The 18,029-nt window shown below is 43.4% G+C and overlaps 1 protein-coding gene across 6 annotated transcripts in view; it reads left to right on the top strand.

The window, feature by feature from the left end:
* Window positions 1-222: 222 nt before the first annotated feature.
* The window catches only part of mink1 (misshapen-like kinase 1), a 32,602-nt gene continuing 14,795 nt past the window's right edge, over window positions 223-18,029 (top strand). For all 6 annotated transcript variants that reach the window (XM_027144177.2, XM_047809353.1, XM_047809355.1 and 3 more), the window contains exons 1-10: window positions 223-1,101; window positions 9,377-9,442; window positions 10,772-10,954; window positions 11,985-12,095; window positions 12,295-12,385; window positions 13,118-13,248; window positions 13,904-13,958; window positions 14,855-14,933; window positions 15,561-15,736; window positions 16,622-16,691. In XM_027144177.2, the coding sequence (XP_026999978.1) occupies window positions 1,045-1,101; window positions 9,377-9,442; window positions 10,772-10,954; window positions 11,985-12,095; window positions 12,295-12,385; window positions 13,118-13,248; window positions 13,904-13,958; window positions 14,855-14,933; window positions 15,561-15,736; window positions 16,622-16,691 (1,019 nt within the window). In that variant the 5' untranslated portion in view covers window positions 223-1,044. The remainder of the gene's footprint in view (window positions 1,102-9,376; window positions 9,443-10,771; window positions 10,955-11,984; window positions 12,096-12,294; window positions 12,386-13,117; window positions 13,249-13,903; window positions 13,959-14,854; window positions 14,934-15,560; window positions 15,737-16,621; window positions 16,692-18,029) is intronic.

Below are 18,029 nucleotides of genomic sequence, written 5' to 3' on the forward strand. Positions count from 1 at the left end.
TATAGAATATAACGACAGCATCCTATGCAATTGTATGCTTCAAACAGTTTGATTAAAGCTGATGGTACAAGGTGCCCACAAAGATAACAGTGTACTCTTAAAAAGCAATCAATAAATGAATAAAATGCATTTCTTTGATATAAATCCTACACGTTTCCTTGCGAAGCTACGGAGTCGACTCGAAGAATCGACTCGTTTTTAGGATCAACTCCCAGGCCTGTCGCGCGAGGCGCGTGCGCGCTCACTCACTTATCGCCTGACGGAAGGAGTGAAAGTTTGCCAGGCGGCCCGGATTATTCCACATAAACACGACGTTACAGATTGTTAATCCGCTTGAACGAGCTCCGGGACGGTGTGAGCGATCGTGACGAACCCGTAATGTGATTCGAAGGCTCGCGTTGTCGTTGTTGTTGTTGTTGTTTTTTTCCCCCCGTTGCGTGGGAAGCTGACGCTGATGCGGAGACTCGGTCCTGATGTTTATTAGCTCAGTTAGCCTGCGACTTAACTTCTCTCGGGGACGGCAGTAGTGGATTTTCGGCACCGGGAAGGGCCACGGCGACACTTTACAATAAAAAAAGCTTGACGTTTTTATAACCCGTGGGGAAAATGAGCGTCAAACGGGAGCTCGGTTTGCGAAATATGTTCGATAGTGTCGGTAAAACCGGAGCTGTGACTCGGCACGAGCGGCGCCTCGAGCTCCAGGCGCGCTGCGACGCAATCTGAGGTATTAGCCACAGTGCTAACGTTTTCTCTCCTTACCGCGTTCAACACTCCAGCCGTGTACGAGCAGGCCTGTATAAACAGTGCTGCTTTCTCAAGAATTGTCCAACACACACACAGACACACACGCTAATATTACAGAAACGTTACGTTTACGTTATTTTCCTCACAGTAGCTCGCGTTACGCGGTCCAGTCTGTCACATCAGGAGCCGCGGAATTTAATGGGACCTGAGAAGTTTTTTTGAGACGCATCTTTTTCCTCCAACGGTTTGGACATAAACACGGTTTTATTTCTCGTTATCGCTGACAAAACTTGGACAAAAATGTCGGAGAACGCACCGACACGGAGTCTGGATGAGATCGACCTGGCAGCTCTGAGGGTGAGAGACACTTAGATTGAGCTCTGTGTATGTGCATGTATGTGATGATGATTAACCGTATGTATGTCCATGTTATAGTCCCATCGCATTCAGAGACAAGTGGCCAAACGTTAAGTTGCTTTTCTGCAGCCTCCAGAATTAAAACCTGTTTGCTTTTGTAGATCGCTATCTTTGCCCTGCTGTTGAGGTTTGTCTTGTTTTTGGTCATGATCAGGCCTGTGCCCTTGGTTTGGTATGACTGCTAGTGTGCACTTACACATTTGTGCAGTGCTTCTTTACTGAACAGCCACGAGCCGCCTGTGCCGTGTTCTGAACAGCCACGAGCCGCCTGTGCCGTGTTCTGAACAGCCACGAGCCGCCTGTGCCGTGTTATGAACAGCCACGAGCCGCCTGTGCCGTGTTATGAACAGCCACGAGCCGCCTGTGCCGTGTTATGAACAGCCACGAGCCGCCTGTGCCGTGTTATGAACAGCCACGAGCCGCCTGTGCCGTGTGAGGAACAGCCACGAGCCGCCTGTGCCGTGTGAGGAACAGCCACGAGCCGCCTGTGCCGTGTGAGGAACAGCCACGAGCCGCCTGTGCCGTGTGAGGAACAGCCACGAGCCGCCTGTGCCGTGTGAGGAACAGCCACGAGCCGCCTGTGCCGTGTGAGGAACAGCCGGCGAGCGCCCCTGTGCCGTGTGAGGAACAGCCGGCGAGCGCCCCTGTGCCGTGTGAGGAACAGCCACGAGCCGCCTGTGCCGTGTGAGGAACAGCCGGCGAGCGCCCCTGTGCCGTGTGAGGAACAGCCGGCGAGCGCCCCTGTGCCGTGTGAGGAACAGCCGGCGAGCGCCCCTGTGCCGTGTGAGGAACAGCCGCGAGCGCCCCTGTGCCGTGTGAGGAACAGCCACGAGCCTCCTGCGCTGTGTTATGATTGTCTGTGTGCACTTCATTATGATCTTCCCCAATGCACTTGTTAGTAGTCATAGACAGAATATGGGTTAACCATAAAGGGTTAGTTCAGTTTAGCAGAACGTTCCACGGCCGATCCATTTTAGCATCATTTAGATCCTGCTGCAGCATCAGCAAGCTTCCAAAAAGCTCCACCCTTCAGCCGAGTAGGATCTGTACGAGCACAAACAGAAGGGCTTGTGTTTACTGTGAGCATGCTGTGTAATGTCACACACTGTAGTTTGATGGCGTTTGTGTAGGGACAAATCACAAGTGTTCATGGAGCCTGACTGGTTGTACTTCTTTCCTGATGAATGCACTATGGTCTATAACTGAAATGCGTGACCTATTTATCTGACTGGCTGCATGATCGTCCATCTGTTTGTGTTTGGGCATGAGTGAGTGAGTGAGTGAGTGAGTGTGTGTGTGTGTGTTCGTGTGTGTGTGTATAAATTATTTTTGTCTATTCGGGAGGCACCAGCCTGATACTGGAAGTTGTTGCAGACGCTCGACTCGGTCACGGCGAGGGCGTCGGTGTTGGATCGGCATCAGAAACTCAGAGCTGTGATATCGGTGTTGTGTCGGAAATGGAAAATAAATGACAGCAGTGCATCCATTATGTCTGTATACCTCTATCTGGCTTTTTGGTCATTTCTGTTTGCTCCCTTCTTTTTTCCTTCTGTTTTTCTCATGTTAGACCTATCCTTCCCTCCCCTCAATGCACACACACACACACACACACACACAGCTGTTGTCTGAACGAGGGATAGGCTTACAGCAGAAGGAGTGGTGGCATTGAGTATGCACATTTAGTGTAATCATAAGCTCTGTTGTTATACACTGGGAATTCCCACGAAAATCCAACTTGTACGCAGTAAAATGTCTTGTGATCCTTTAGCCCACAATTTTTAATTATAATTTAATTTAATTGCTCAAAAGCCTCACAAATGGACCTTTTTGTTGTTTTTTTGTTGCTTTGTCACCTTTCAGACCATCGTTATGTATGTTACAGGAAGTATAATGCGTTCTGTGGAAACTTTTTAGTAATAATGCACCGATTCCGATTCAGACCTTTCAGTGCGCTGTGATGTGTTCAGCCTGAAGAAGAGCGTTACTTAATTTTTAACCGGGGTTGTGTTTTGGTATTTTTGTTGTTGTTGTTGTTTTCCATCAACGTCAAACTTAGCCAGATGATACTCGACTGAATTACTGAGATACAAACCTGCCTTGTTTCTAATCACACATCAGGGAACACAAGTTTTTACACTTCCATTTTGAACACAGATGCTAACTTCACTACAATGACAGTTTCCCATAGATCCGTGAGTTCGATGTTGGGTAATATGACAAAAACGTAATTTCTAGGATACGCCTGCTTCCGATCTGAGCTTGATCACCATATTAACAACCAGAAATGATCTCATTTAAGCACGAATACTTTATTAGCCTTATAAAACATTTAGTTTTCCACACATTATACTGACCTCTTGTCCTCTTTTTAACACTAATTAACAAAAGAATCTGTAGACAAAACTCTGTCACAGATTCCTCGTATACTTGCCTTTATCTACTCACCTTCTCTACCTTTCTTCTTTCCTTAGACAAGAACGCAATTTTAATTTAAAAATATATGTAGTGTCGTATAAAGGATGAGTATAGATTCGAATGCGAGTTTGAAATCCAGGATTATGTCCCAAATCTGCAGTAATCCATAGAAATGAAGAAAGGAGAGATGACGCAAAACTGTTGTCAAAACCCACAGAGCTAAAGGACCTGAAGTAACAATTTAATTAAAGCGTTCAGCCGTCTTGTTTGTTTACTAATTCATACAAACACCTTGAAGTTTTCTTTGTGTTATTACAGAAGACTTTGTAATAAGAAACAAGAGACTGAGATCATCTGAACCTTCATGAACACATGACTTGAAAGCGCTGCGCTGTGAGACTGACATAAAGGCTTCGGTGCTTTGTTTTGCTTGTCAACAATGGCAACTTTGTTTTTCTGGGTCATTCTGTGGAATTATATGTGAACTGAAACTCTTGGGAAAACCACCTACATGCTTTGACATAGGCTCCATGGTTACTATCAGTAAGCACCGGTGCGGAGAAGAAGCAGCTCGGCAGTTTTAAGATCTAACTCTGGGGACCGGACAGTTATGGGTTCTTGTCTAAGGATTAACAGAAGGTCACTCGTGGATACTTGAGCCTAAGCTGCTCTAATTGTAAAAGTCATTTAGAAAGAACGGAGCTTGAGGGGGAAAATTGAAAGCGGACGACAACGTGACACGTCGATACTCTGAGATGTTTCTGTGCATCGTGATGTATAAACTTGCGAACGAGCTGCCTGTGAAACCGTAGGATTTCTAAAAACGTAATAAAAAAATGAAGGAAAAAAGTGAATTTGAACCTAAAAAAACTAGGTTATTAAATCAATATATTATTGCCAAATGTTATTATTTTGATGTTTCAGAACACAAAGATTCATAATTCTGCTTTGAACAAGAAACTAAACCAAAAACTCAGTAATAAGCAGTGTGCTGTATCCCGTCCTGTTCACTTAAAAGATAACGATTCATTTTTGATCAGAACTAGGGTTGCAAAGGGGTGGAAAGTTTCCGGTAAATGGGAACTTAATCTGGGGAATTTTGGAAATATTTAAAATTGGAAACTTAACAGAAATTTATGGGAATTTACAGGAATTCATGGGGAATTATTTGATTCTTTCATTGAGTAACACAAAAACATTATGCTTGTAATAAACATAATAAACTTAATAATTGTAATAAACATTATTTTATAGAGGGTTTTTTTATTTCAGGTGAGTGTGTGGGGGGAGGGTCATCAAATTATCTGTGTATGTGTAACACTCCGATTAACAGTCAGTAAGGTAGTTATTAAGTTTAGATATTGGGTACAATTAAGAATGTAGAATAAGGTAATGCAGAATAAGGCACTAATATGTGCTTAATAAGCACTAATAAATAGCCAATAATCTATTAATATTCATGCTAATAAGCAACTAGTTAAATGACCCTAAAATAAAGTGCTACTGTGCATGTTATGGAAGAATGCAAGTACATGCAGGGGGTTTGGCCTCAATGGCCTTCCAGTAAGCAGTGTGCTGTGTGCAAGTGTAAAAGCAGGGTAAAAGTCAACTTAAATTGCATTAAATCATGTTGTTTTAAACAAAATTATGCTGTTAAGATTTATTTAACTACATTTAAGTTCCTTGTTATAGGCAACTCTGCATTTTATTTTTTTTTTAATTCCCAGTTTATTCCCATATATTCCCGTTAATTCCCATAGAAAGTTTCCAGCCTTGAAAATTCCTGGAATTTTTTAACCCTAATCAGAACTACAAAAGTGTCTTACTTGCTGCTTTTATAACAATGTTATAAATGCATTTATAATAACTAAATGAAACGGTTATCTCTCTAAGTAGGGGCGTGGCCAGACGTCAGTATTGATAGACGTATTAAAATCCTACAATGCAATATTTTGAACCTACTAATGAGAGGATTTGATGTTGGAAGGATCTTTAGTACTGTAGGATTTTATTGAAATGTTTTTTTTTTGCTGTTCAGACTGCGCATTATTACCTGTTTGGGGATCTGTCTGATATGCGAGAAGAATTTGTTTTTTAGGATAATTAATTTGTTAATTCTGTTATATTGAAATAGCGTTTCGGTGAAAAAAACACGAGTCTGTGAGCAAATAGCGTTTATGCAGACAGACGAAATTGTGTCTCAGCATTTGGAGCAGTTATTTGTTTAACCAAGCTGACGGAGCAGAGGGAACATAGCATTCATTCCTTTATTCGCTTCATTTTTTTCTCTCTCCGTGTGTGTGGGGTGAGCAGTGGTGAGCTGGTACAGCGAGTTACGTGCCACGACTTCGCAGGCCGCTGTGTGGAATTAATCCCGAGAGAGACGGAGCGAGAGAGCGCCGTTAAGAGCGATGATTCACTTGAGCTCTTTGTTTAATAGGTTGTCCTGTGAATCGCCCACTCGGTGATACACGCAAAAATGTACAAGATACATCAACACACAGTACACACACTACTGTCTGGACATTTCAACTTGTACTTTACTCCCTGTTCCGTCTCATGCAAGCAGCACGTCGCCTGCGGATGGCACGACGAGTGTCGGATCGGCCGAGAATCGAAAACGATAAACCGGCTCGTTACGGACGATTCGACTCCCCAGAGTGTGCAGCCTAAATGTGGAAATGATCAGTGTCGTTTAGGCCTGTTGGATCAAAACGACTCTGAGCACCGAGATGATTAAGTAATCATGATTAAAGTGTTCCATGTTATATTGCCGTGGGAACAGATTTTAATAATGGCATCTCAACAAAATTTGAGTCCAGAGATAGACAAAGAGAGAGAGCATGAGTCTCAAAGGGTTACTGAGAAATAATACCGGGTTTGGATGCAGACTTTTACACACGAAGAGAGACGCGTCCATTGTGCAACTGACAGACGGATGGAAAGAAGTGAAAACAAGAGAAATGAGTAAAAAGACACAGACGTGGACAAACAAACCAACATGGATAAAATAAGAGTCGGAGACAGACAGATGTATAACAATTACCAAACACACATTGATTATAGATAGGGATTAAGAGAAGGCTGTAGTAAAGTAGGTTTTTACATTTTTGATTTGTGTAAATTTTCCTGCCATGCGTATAATCTATATCTTAGAGCTGAAGACTCCTCTGGGAGTCCAGCGTCTTCACAGGCTCGTCTGTGGAGGAGCAGCCGCATCGTTTTTGTTGATGCAGCTTGGACTTTCCTACAAACCTCAAAAAAGGAAGAGCGGTGATGCAAACATGACGGACAATAACGTTGTACTCAGCAGTTATGGGTTCATCTCCCGCTGTGTTAAACAGACTTAGCAAAAACAGTTAAATGTTACAGATAGGATCGTCTTTACACTGTCAGTTTTTGTTGTAGGGTAACAGCTTAATTCACAGCGCTTTGGGGAAACTCTCCTGTAAATATGTGTAAACTTGTGTAGGTGTGAATGACAACCAGATTATTTATTTATTTATTTATTTTTGACTGTCTCTGTGGCGTTTGTTCGAAAGAGTCCCTTAAAGAGTCCCGTTTGTTCGAAAGAGTCCCTTAAAGATGTTGAGGCTTATAATGGCACATTTTCCCCCTTCTTTTTCCAATTCATTATTCTTTCACCCCCACAGGTTTCACACACACACACACACACACACACACACACACACACACACACACTCACACACAGTGTTGTCTCCATATTGATACCACATTAAGCCCTGCTACTGAAATGTTGCAATAGTAGGAAATAAAAAAACACATCATTAGTGCTAATGAACGACAGATTTCTCTAAATCTCTCACATCTGCTTGTGAAGTGTCAACTCTGACAAGCTGGGATTCATATTTTTGGCCTTGGTAATAAAAAAAAAGAAAAATATAACATTCATTACACATAGCTATCTGCATTTCGTAAATTTAAACAAAAGTGAAACAAAGCATCAGCATCAACAGCCAAAAAACGCTAAGCTTTACATCTGAACAAAGGAACACAGGCTTTGGTTCAGACACGCTAACGTAGCTAACGAGTCGAGAAGAAGTCAAATGATCGGAATGAATCCCACTTTCCCAAAAGACTGCTAGTGGGCCTTTTTTTCATCTGGTCACTTCATGTGTTTTCTCTCTGATCCGATAGCTATCTGATTTGTTAAAACTGTCCCGTTTACATTCGGCCACATAAATAATATCTTTCTACTCCCGACCCAATATGCTAATATATTTGACCTCATTTCCGGGGTAGTTGAAATGGAACACGCTTTGGTGTAGGCGGTTTTCGGAATGCAGTCAAAAAGAAGACGAAAAAGCTGGTTACGACGGTTAAGCTACAAAAAACAGCGTTTACTGTTTGCTGTGTTTTCGCTGGCGGCAGCAGCGCATTTTAAGCCCCGCTGAGACGCCTGGGTGAAAGATCACCTGCGAGTGACGTACTTCAGTTTGGGAGGAGTATAGCGCTGACGTATGTGGCTTGAACAACCACATTCATTTACACCTGTCCTGTTTCATCTGAAACGCGTCCCAGACCACCTCCTGAAGGGGTTTGAACCGTCGGATTTATATCCGTCTCCAAAACGTTTCAGAGGGCATTTAGACCTGGTGTTTTTACCATCGGATAGCCATCAGATCACAGAAAACGCAGGAAGTGACCAGGTGTAAAAACCCCCTTTGAAACCAGCACGTCATTTCGTGCAGAAGATATGCGCTATGTTTGTGATGTCATCATGTACGCTAACATAGCGCTGCGTTTCCTCTAACTGCTTTCACACCTGGGAGTTGTGTTATTACTTATTGATTTGTCTCTTGTGGTTTTCAGTTCAGGAGATTCCGCAAGGTGCACCGTATGGTTTCTAAACGCCGCAAACGTCAGCTCTTGTTAGCTAGTACACCGAACTTATATAGCTACCTAGAAAAAAAATCATTGAAGCGATGAGGTTTTCTGTAAGGAGACGTTTCGCTAACAGTTAGGAAAGGAGTCTCCTGTGACTCTGCTTCATTTTGTCACCTTGTATCAGCATCATCAACCTCATTTCCTGTATGTCCGGGTGTTTGTGACTCCGGCAGCACATCAAAGATTCTTTTGGTATTTTGGTAATTCAGTGCTTTTATTGGGACCTGCATCTTGTGGAAACATCAGATAACTCTGAGCATATACTGTGTATTGTACACACCCATACACACACACACACACTCACTGCTTATGTCCACATATTGCATCAGCTAAAAATGGGTTTTGTGTTTGGCTGCCTGTTTATTTTTCAAACCTCAGTGTTTTTATTTACCGTCATTTTGCTTTAGTAACAAGGAGAAAGGGGAAGTGTGCTTTTAGGTGACTGTGCATTGAGTGTGTGTGTAAATGTAAGAGTGATGACCAGCGTGTGTGTGTGTGTGTGTGTTTCACAGCATTTGCTTTTCACTTAGCCACACTTTACTTTTGAGTATATAACGACTCCTAACAGGTGACCATGCCAGACAGATACAGTAACATTACACACACACACACACACACACACTTTGGGAACTTTGGCAAGGTGAAACGCAACTCGACTTGTCCACACACACTTTTTTCCTGCTGATTGCTTTCCTGACCTTGGGCTGTCAGTCAGCATAGAGCGCTGAGATACAGTGTATTTATAACACTCTGTGTGTGTGTGTGTGTGTGTGTGTGTGTGTGTGTGTGTGTGTGTGTGTGTGTGTGTGTGTGTGGGCATGTAAAATGTGTCTGTGTTAATAACACTCTCTCTCTCTCTCTCTCTCTCTCTCTCTCTCTCTCTCTGTGCCAGGATCCAGCAGGAATCTTTGAGCTGGTGGAAGTCGTGGGCAACGGTACCTACGGGCAGGTGTACAAGGTGAGAAGAGGGATGGATAGATGGAGGGAGGGAGAGAAAAAGAAAGATAGTGAGAAGGATGGATTAATGATGTTTGACGGCTCCAGTCGTGTTATTTAACATATGCGTGGGTGAGTCAGTGAAAGAGGGAGGGAGTGACAGATCCAGGTTCCCAAATGCAGCACTGTATTTCTGAAGCTGTGGCTGTAATAAAGGTAGACAGACTCCCAGTCAGTCTGTGACATGGTTTCGACACGTTAGGAGCAGAAGCATCGATTCTCCAGAGTCGATAAACGCTTTAATAAAAGTCCTCGTTGCAAATTATTAAGCTGGTGCTGAAATTATTCATCGGCCTGGAGACGAGCTACAGGGCTTGAGACGTTCCATTACTTTAAAATGGGGGAAAAAATCAGTCACGAATATACAAAGGTTTAAAGGTAAAATGGACGCGGAAATGCGTGTTTATTAATTCTGTGTGTAATAAAAAAATGGCACCACGCCACACCAGTCCAATGGTTAAGCATTAAAAGGTAGTTCAGGCACTTCGGCTGTCTGTCCGGCCTTTAAACCAAAAGAATTCTAAAAACCTATAAACACACCATCCACTTGGCTCACTTGCAAGATTACAGAACAAAATCCGGACACCGCAGACTTCTGTGGTGAAAAGGGAGATAAAAGGATCGAGTAAATTTCATTACATGTTGTTTTTCTTCTTTGTCGCTTTTCTTTTCTTTTCTTTTTCTCAGTTTTAAGTATCGTCTCTTGCCCCGAGACAGAAATCCGAGATGAAACGAGAGATGCTGTCAGGTTTTGATATGACGGATGTGTTTATATCTCCGTTATCAGATTAGCGCCATCACGAGGCTCTGCTGTAGGGAACGAGGTGCAGGAACGGACAGATGCGAAAGATAAGAAGGAGAGGGAGAAATGCCTGAATCTGCTACAGGCTGAGCTCCGTGTTTGTGAACGTGATTTTATCGCGCACGGGAAATAAATGAACGTATGCGCTGTCAAGAATTTAAGACAATCCGTGTTCGTAACCCCTGTCAAATCCACGGCTGTGTTCGAACGGCCCGACCGTCACGCTGTCTCAGAGTTACCGCCGGGTTTAGTGCTGAGCAGGCAGAACGACAGGGTGAGTTAGATGTCAGCGGTGCGGTGTAACGGAAGGCGTTAATTACTGGAGCGTGTGAATGTGGGGTACCAAGGTGAGAAGGAGGTCGGCGTCAGCCTGCTCCAATATCCTACATGGGACTTTCTTAAGCTATTAATAGACTACACATCTGCTCTGTGCTATTTTTATACACACACACACACTTTTTTTTCCTTCCTTTTTTTTTTCCTTCACAGGGACGCCATGTGAAGACAGGACAACTGGCTGCTATAAAGGTGATGGACGTCACCGAGGAGGAAGAGGAGGAGATCAAAGCTGAGATCAACATGCTGAAAAAGTACAGTCACCATCGCAACATCGCCACGTACTACGGCGCCTTCGTCAAGAAGAGTCCGCCTGGACACGATGACCAGCTCTGGGTGTGTTACAGTAATACTGACGTCGTAACTGACGTTTAGTTCCACCTTTTGATTACAAAGGGCTTCGAGGCCAGTGGTCATGACTGACTAACACCCATAGTCAGTGAATTAGCGAAAACGTCTGAACCGCCAATTTCAGCATGTGACGTCAAATCAAAACAGTAAACAAAGCAGCACTTCCTGTATGCTATATACATCTAGCACTTCCTGTACTCTATATACATCTAGCACTTCCTGTACTCTATATACATCTAGCACTTCCTGTACTCTATATACATCTAGCACTTCCTGTACTCTATATACATCTAGCACTTCCTGTACTCTATAGACTTCTAGCACTTCCTGTACTCTATATACATCTAGCACTTCCTGTACTCTATATACATCTAGCACTTCCTGTACTCTATATACATCTAGCACTTCCTGTACTCTATATACTTCTACCACTTCCTGTACTCTATATACTTCTACCACTTCCTGTACTCTATATCATCTAGCATGCTTGAGGTAAAAATCTCCCCAAACGTTTATCTCGATATCACAGGCCCTCAGTGCCTATATTTTTATTATCTCGGTGAACATAGCATTAGTACGGACACAGCATTAGTTCCGATCCTGCGCCGCTTCCTAACCCTGCTTTGATTAGTTTAATCCTCCCCGTTCACTTAAGCCTATCTACGGTGCAGAGAGTCGTGCTGGATTTCCGGTTTCTTTTCTAGTCGTGGACGTTTGTATAAGCGGTGCGACAAGGCAGCTGTCATTTACAGCGACAGGATGATATGATTGTAGCTGGTCAGAAAAACCACACAGAAGAATCGAGCAGAGTTTAACTTTATGCAAATGAGAAGCAAAGACGTGTAACGACTAGGAGTCTTCAGTGAGGTGACGTCGGTTAACTGCCGCTTTTTAACAAACAACCGCTTTATCGGACAATCTTATTCGAGGCTTATTCCTTTTCATACTGTATTTATAGATTGTACTGTGTGTGTCTGTGTGTGGTGTGTGTGTCTGTGTGTGTGTGTGTGTGTAGCTGGTGATGGAGTTCTGTGGGGCCGGCTCGGTAACAGACCTAGTGAAGAACACTAAAGGAAACTCCTTGAAGGAGGACTGGATCGCTTATATCTGCCGAGAGATTCTGCGGGTGAGACACACACACACACACACACACGAACACAGGCCTGTCTTTAAAGCTCACATGACAAGCTAATCAAACCCAGCTTTGAGAAACCACATTCCAACATGGTCAGGTGTGTGATCGTGGGTCTCTCTCTCTCTCTCTCTCTCTCTCTCTCTCTCTCTCTCTCTCTCTCTCTCTCTCTCTCTCTCTCTCTCTCTCTCAGGGCCTGTCACACCTCCACGCACATAAGGTCATCCACAGAGACATCAAAGGCCAGAATGTTCTACTAACTGAGAATGCAGAGGTCAAGCTTGGTAAGTGGTGGGGTGGGGGGGTGGGGGGTGGGGTGGGGAGTGGAGATGGTATCAGACAGCTGCCGCATGTGTGTCTGTGTTTGCTGCCCGTCTCAGACACGTCTGACCCTTTTATTTGTTAATGAGTGACCTGCTTTAGCACTGATTTTAACAATCAGCCTTGTAATCAGAGCACAAAAGTAACACAGGCCTTATTAGTCTCCTGCAGGCATTATGACTTTATTTAGACTCACTGACACACATCATCTCTGAGTGAGTGAGCACGTGAGTGAGTGCGTGCGCTGTTATGAAGTGGTTAAGTGACAGTAAATCTCAAAGAAATCCCCTGGTTTTCTTTCATTCGTTCATTTTTCTCTTGTAAAAGGGTTAAAGTTATCCACGACCCATGACTCTGTGAACGAACCTGTGACGTTACGTCATTCTGACAGAGTGAACGTTAAAACTAGTGATAGATCATCTAGTATGAATTGTGTAATGCAGTCAGCCTGATTTCAATCGCTCTCTCTCTCTCTCTCTCTCTCTCTCTCTCTCTCTCTCTCTCTGTCTCTCTCTTTCTCTCTGTTTCTCTTTCTCTCTAACTCTATCTGTCTGTCTGTCTGTCTCTCTCTGTCTGTCTTTGTCTCTCTCTCTCTCTCTCTCTCTCTCTCTCTCTCTCTCTCTCTCTCTCTCTCTGTCTGTCTGTCTCTCACTCTCTCTCTCTCCCTCTGTCTCTCTCTGTCTCTCTGTGTGTAGTGGATTTTGGCGTGAGTGCTCAGTTGGACCGGACTGTAGGCAGGAGGAACACCTTCATCGGGACTCCCTACTGGATGGCACCGGAGGTCATCGCCTGTGACGAGAACCCCGACTCCACCTACGACTACAGGGTAACACTAAACATTGATGTTTGTTGTCGTTTTATGGACAGATGAAAAGGGTACGACATATTTTTCATAAGATAAGATGCGCATCGCCAAAGCAATTGATTCCTGCATTTGAAGCTGAGTGTTGGTTTGTTTGTTTGTTTACATTTACACTATATGAGGCAGGCTATTAATATGTAGGACAGTTTCGCTTGTTGAAGTGTTCATTAATATTTAATTATTTCTATAAACACATTCATGAAAAGGAATATCATTAATTTCTGCGTATTGGTTAAATTAGTTTCGGCCCGTATATAAAAGACAAAAAAAAAAAAAATAGTGCAATCAAAATACCATCACGGTGCATCAGAGCAGCGTTTTTCTTTTTTCCCCGTCGTCACATGGTGGTACATGTTTTCTTTTCCGTTAATGACTTTCCTTTAATAGCTTGTCTCATGCTTCGTTTCAAATGGCACAGTTATTTTCCAGATTCTTTCTTAACGCTGTTCCGAAGCCATTTCCCAGTTCTTCTGATCCAACCAGCACTGTGTCGATGATGATGATGATGATGATGTTGTTAAAATGCGTAGCAGACTCACTTCTATAGCTCACTCCTATAGTGTGAGTGTGAATTGCTGAGTTTGGTTTTACAGAGCTGATGTTTTATTTCTCTTTGCAGAGCGACATCTGGTCTCTGGGAATTACAGCGATAGAGATGGCAGAGGGCGCGCCTCGTAAGCAGCACACACACACACACACACACGTTTCCCTACACTTCCACACGAGACTCTATAACATATTGGACCATCAGGTAGCGCAGTGTCTGGTCTGCCAGAGAGATAAGACCTACAGTCCTACAGTTATTATGTAAGGTATCTTTATTAGGAAGCTGTGCTCGCTGCTCGTATCTGGGCTGTAAGAGCTGCATCAGGTGTGTAAGAGCAGGTGAAACACACAATTATCTAACTGCTCCCAAAAGCCGTATAGTTAGCGTGTAGGCCGAAGCCGTATCTCACGTTTGAAGGTGTTACCCGTAGCAGAACGAGCCTGAGGGGGGGGAAAAATAGAAGACGGATTAAGATCTAACATCTAGTTGTGATTTGATAAACAGCCAAATTTTTACAGTAACAGGGAGAGGGGTGTAGAAGCTCGATTTTTTTTTCCCGTAGTGCTGAGAAAGTACACGCTGAGCGTAGAGTAAAGGGAGGGAGAGGGGGTGTTGAAGTAGCGCTGTGTTTTGGAGCAGCCTTAGGAGTGTGTGTGGAGGCGGGACGTGCTGGTCAGTGTGCCACTCTTATGCAACTCCACTGTTAGTCACATTCACTCTCTCTCTCTCTATCTCTCTCTCTATCTCTCGTATATACGCTTTATTAATCTGATTCATATTTTTAGTAGTTATTCGATATCTAAAATTCCCTATATGAACTTTTTGAACATCCATTTCCAGTTTTATTTCTGTTCACCTGGATATTTGATATCATGTGAAAATGTTTAATTCTAGTTATTTTTTCTGAAATCAGGCCTTGGGTTTGTCTCCACTGAGTACTTATGATAGCATTTCCGGTTGATCTCTGCAGAGATTTTTGTCCCGAATGCCGGTGATTTATATATCTGTCTCTCCCTTCCACAGCACTGTGCGACATGCATCCTATGAGAGCGCTCTTCCTCATCCCGCGGAATCCTCCTCCCAAACTGAAGTCTAAAAAATGGTCAGGATCCTTCCTTCTGTTCCGTTTATGAATTTTCTCTTCTTTCTTTTTTTTTGTTATTAACCTCCCCAGCGGATTTATACTCTTCTTCTCTTTACACGCACATCACCCCTGTACACTTGTACTCACGTGTTCCGCCCGCTTTCATCTGAAGACGGCTTGCATAAGAGAAACTATCTGCCAATGCCCTCTTCTCTCTATTTGTTTTCTGTTCTCTTTTTTCGTTTTGTCCTTTTCTTTTTCTTTTTTCTTTTTTTGTGCGTCGGTTACATCGTCCGTGAAAGCCTTCGGTTGGCCAATTAAAGTATTTTTGTACAGAATTATGTCACGCTGGGGTTCTGGGTTTTTGACCTGGTACTTGACTCTTATTTGCACCATAAAGTGTCATAAATTGTTAGACAGGAGAACATTTCTGAGACAAAAGACCAAAGAAGGGCAGGAAATTTAATCAGTACACACAGATTTTTATGACAAAAAAAAAAGGGCATTCAACCGCAAAGAGTTTCAGCAAAGTTTATCCCTGCATCAAGCAGATGAATATTGAGCCCCTGAAGCATATAATCAATCTCCTCTCCTTTCCTAAGAACACCTAGAGCACTGCATCTGAAGATCTCTCTCCTCCTCCAGGTCTAAAAAGTTTATCGACTTTATCGAGGGCTGCCTGGTGAAGACCTACCCGAGCCGTCCGTCCACCGAACAGCTGCTGAAGCACTCGTTCATCAGAGATCAGCCGACCGAGCGCCAGGTGCGCATCCAGCTCAAAGACCACATCGACCGCACGCGCAAGAAGCGTGGAGAGAAAGGTGAATGCGGCGCACGTACTCGTTTACGCTGGCAGTAGGGCTGCCTGTGAGCCCGTCTTATATAAACGCCGTCGGTCGTTCCTACAAAGATTTGAATTCTGTCTGTAGATGATATTCTGTCGCACCACCATATTGTAATTAGCACCTCTAGGAGGATGGTGCAGTTTTAATGCGATTAATGCTTTAAAAACAAGTATTCGTTATGCAGAATGGCTCATTAGAGACCTGTGTTGGTTAAGTCTAGCTTAGTTTTTGTTCCTTGTTGAATGCTGGATTCTGATTGGTCAGAAGATTGTCAGTTCTCTGAATTTATTGGATTATAATCTTATTAAAAGGATCATCTTGAATTGGAACTTGCTTTCATTGCATTTCGCTTGTAGAGATTAAAAATGTCATAGATGTGCTAAAGATTTCTGTAAGTAGTCGTTTATTTCCTGGAAGGAGTCTCCGGTATCAGTCAGGTGTAAATCAGTTAGTTTGTTTAATAATTTCCCGCTACATTAAATGTACCTGCAGAGAGATAAATATGTATTTTTAGCATCCGTGCTATTCCAGTCATCATCAGTTCCCAGTGTGTTATGCTTTGGATGTGTCTGTAGCACCACAACACCGTGTGGGTGAAAGCTGCACATTTTTCCCCCGAGTTTTTATCCACCACATGGTTTCGAGACACACACAGAGAGCCTCAGCGTGTCTGCAGATGGTTGCTGCAATGGTTTAGGGAAAGCAGAGCGGTTCATGGACCACAAAGGATAAACGTTTTAAATTTGCATTGTGTCGGTGGTGAATTTTGCTTTTAACCATGAATTTGCTAAATTAGCACTGCTGCTAAAAATGGTAGGAGTCGTAATATTATCTGAGTCTCTGTCTGTCTGTCACTCACAGAGGAGACCGAGTACGAGTACAGCGGCAGTGATGAAGAAGATGAGAACAGAGGTGATGAGAGAGAGTCCAGGTAAATACTACAGCTGATGCAGCAAAACAACCACACACACACACACACACACACACACACACACACACACTTGTATACAGAACTATACAAGTCAATTCCCTGGACACATTTTCATCACACTCTGCAGTGCACATATTTCTACATTTCTTCCTGATACTTAACTCGATTATGCTGAGCCTTATGTCTACCTCTAGGGATTTGAGTATCTCCTTCTAAGATGCCTCATGATGAATGATGTATGAAAAATACATTTAGGGTAGACAATAATACAATACGATTCGACTTGGAGCTGTTTTGATGAAATGCAGCACTGTGCAGAATTTAGAAAATGTGTTCGTGGTGAGCTGTGAAGAAAATAAGTCATGACCCCTTCAGCGTGGCTGCACACAGACGCCACACCTCTTTTACCAGGACTGATAAACACACAAACCATGCAGTGGCCACGCCCCTTTTACTGAGATAGAGAAACATAGAAATCACGCCACTTTCACTGAGTGGTACATACAGGGGCCACACCTCCTTTTCTGAGAATTACAATAGCAGAGGCCACACCCCCTTTACAAAGACTGATACATACAGAGGCCACACCCCCTTTACAGAGACTGATACATACAGAGGCCACACCCTCTTTACAGAGACTGTTACATATACAGGCCACACCCTCTTTATTAAGACTGATACAAACAGAGGCCACACCCTCCTTATCGAGACTGATACATACAGAGGCCACACCCTCTTTATGGAGACTGATACATAGAGGCCACACCCTCTTTACAGAGACTGATACATAGAGGCCACACCCTCTTTATTGAGACTGTTACATACAGAGGCCACACCCTCTTTATTGAGACTGTTACATACAGAGGCCACACCCTCTTTATTGAGACTGTTACATACAGAGGCCACACCCTCTTTATTGAGACTGTTACATACAGAGGCCACACCCTCTTTATTGAGACTGATACATATAGAGGCCACACCCTCTTTATTTAGTCTGATACATACAGAGGCCACACCCTCTTTATGGAGACTGATACATACAGAGGCCACACCCTCTTTATGGAGACTGATACATACAGAGGCCACACCCTCTTTATGGAGACTGATACATACAGAGGCCACACCCTCTTTATTGAGACTGATGCATATAGAGGTCACACCCTCTTTATTGAGACTGATGCATATAGAGGTCACACCCTCTTTATTAAGACTGACAGAAACCACTCCCCTTTCACTGGGGCTGACGAACACAGGCCATATTGCCTTTAATAGGTGATGCCCTCTTTATTGGGAATGACAGAGGCCACGTCCCTTTTTCCAAATGCCGCCGAAGACCTA

Source organism: Tachysurus fulvidraco, chromosome 26 (assembly GCF_022655615.1).
Source record: "Tachysurus fulvidraco isolate hzauxx_2018 chromosome 26, HZAU_PFXX_2.0, whole genome shotgun sequence".
Classification (NCBI taxonomy): Eukaryota; Metazoa; Chordata; class Actinopteri; order Siluriformes; family Bagridae; genus Tachysurus; species Tachysurus fulvidraco.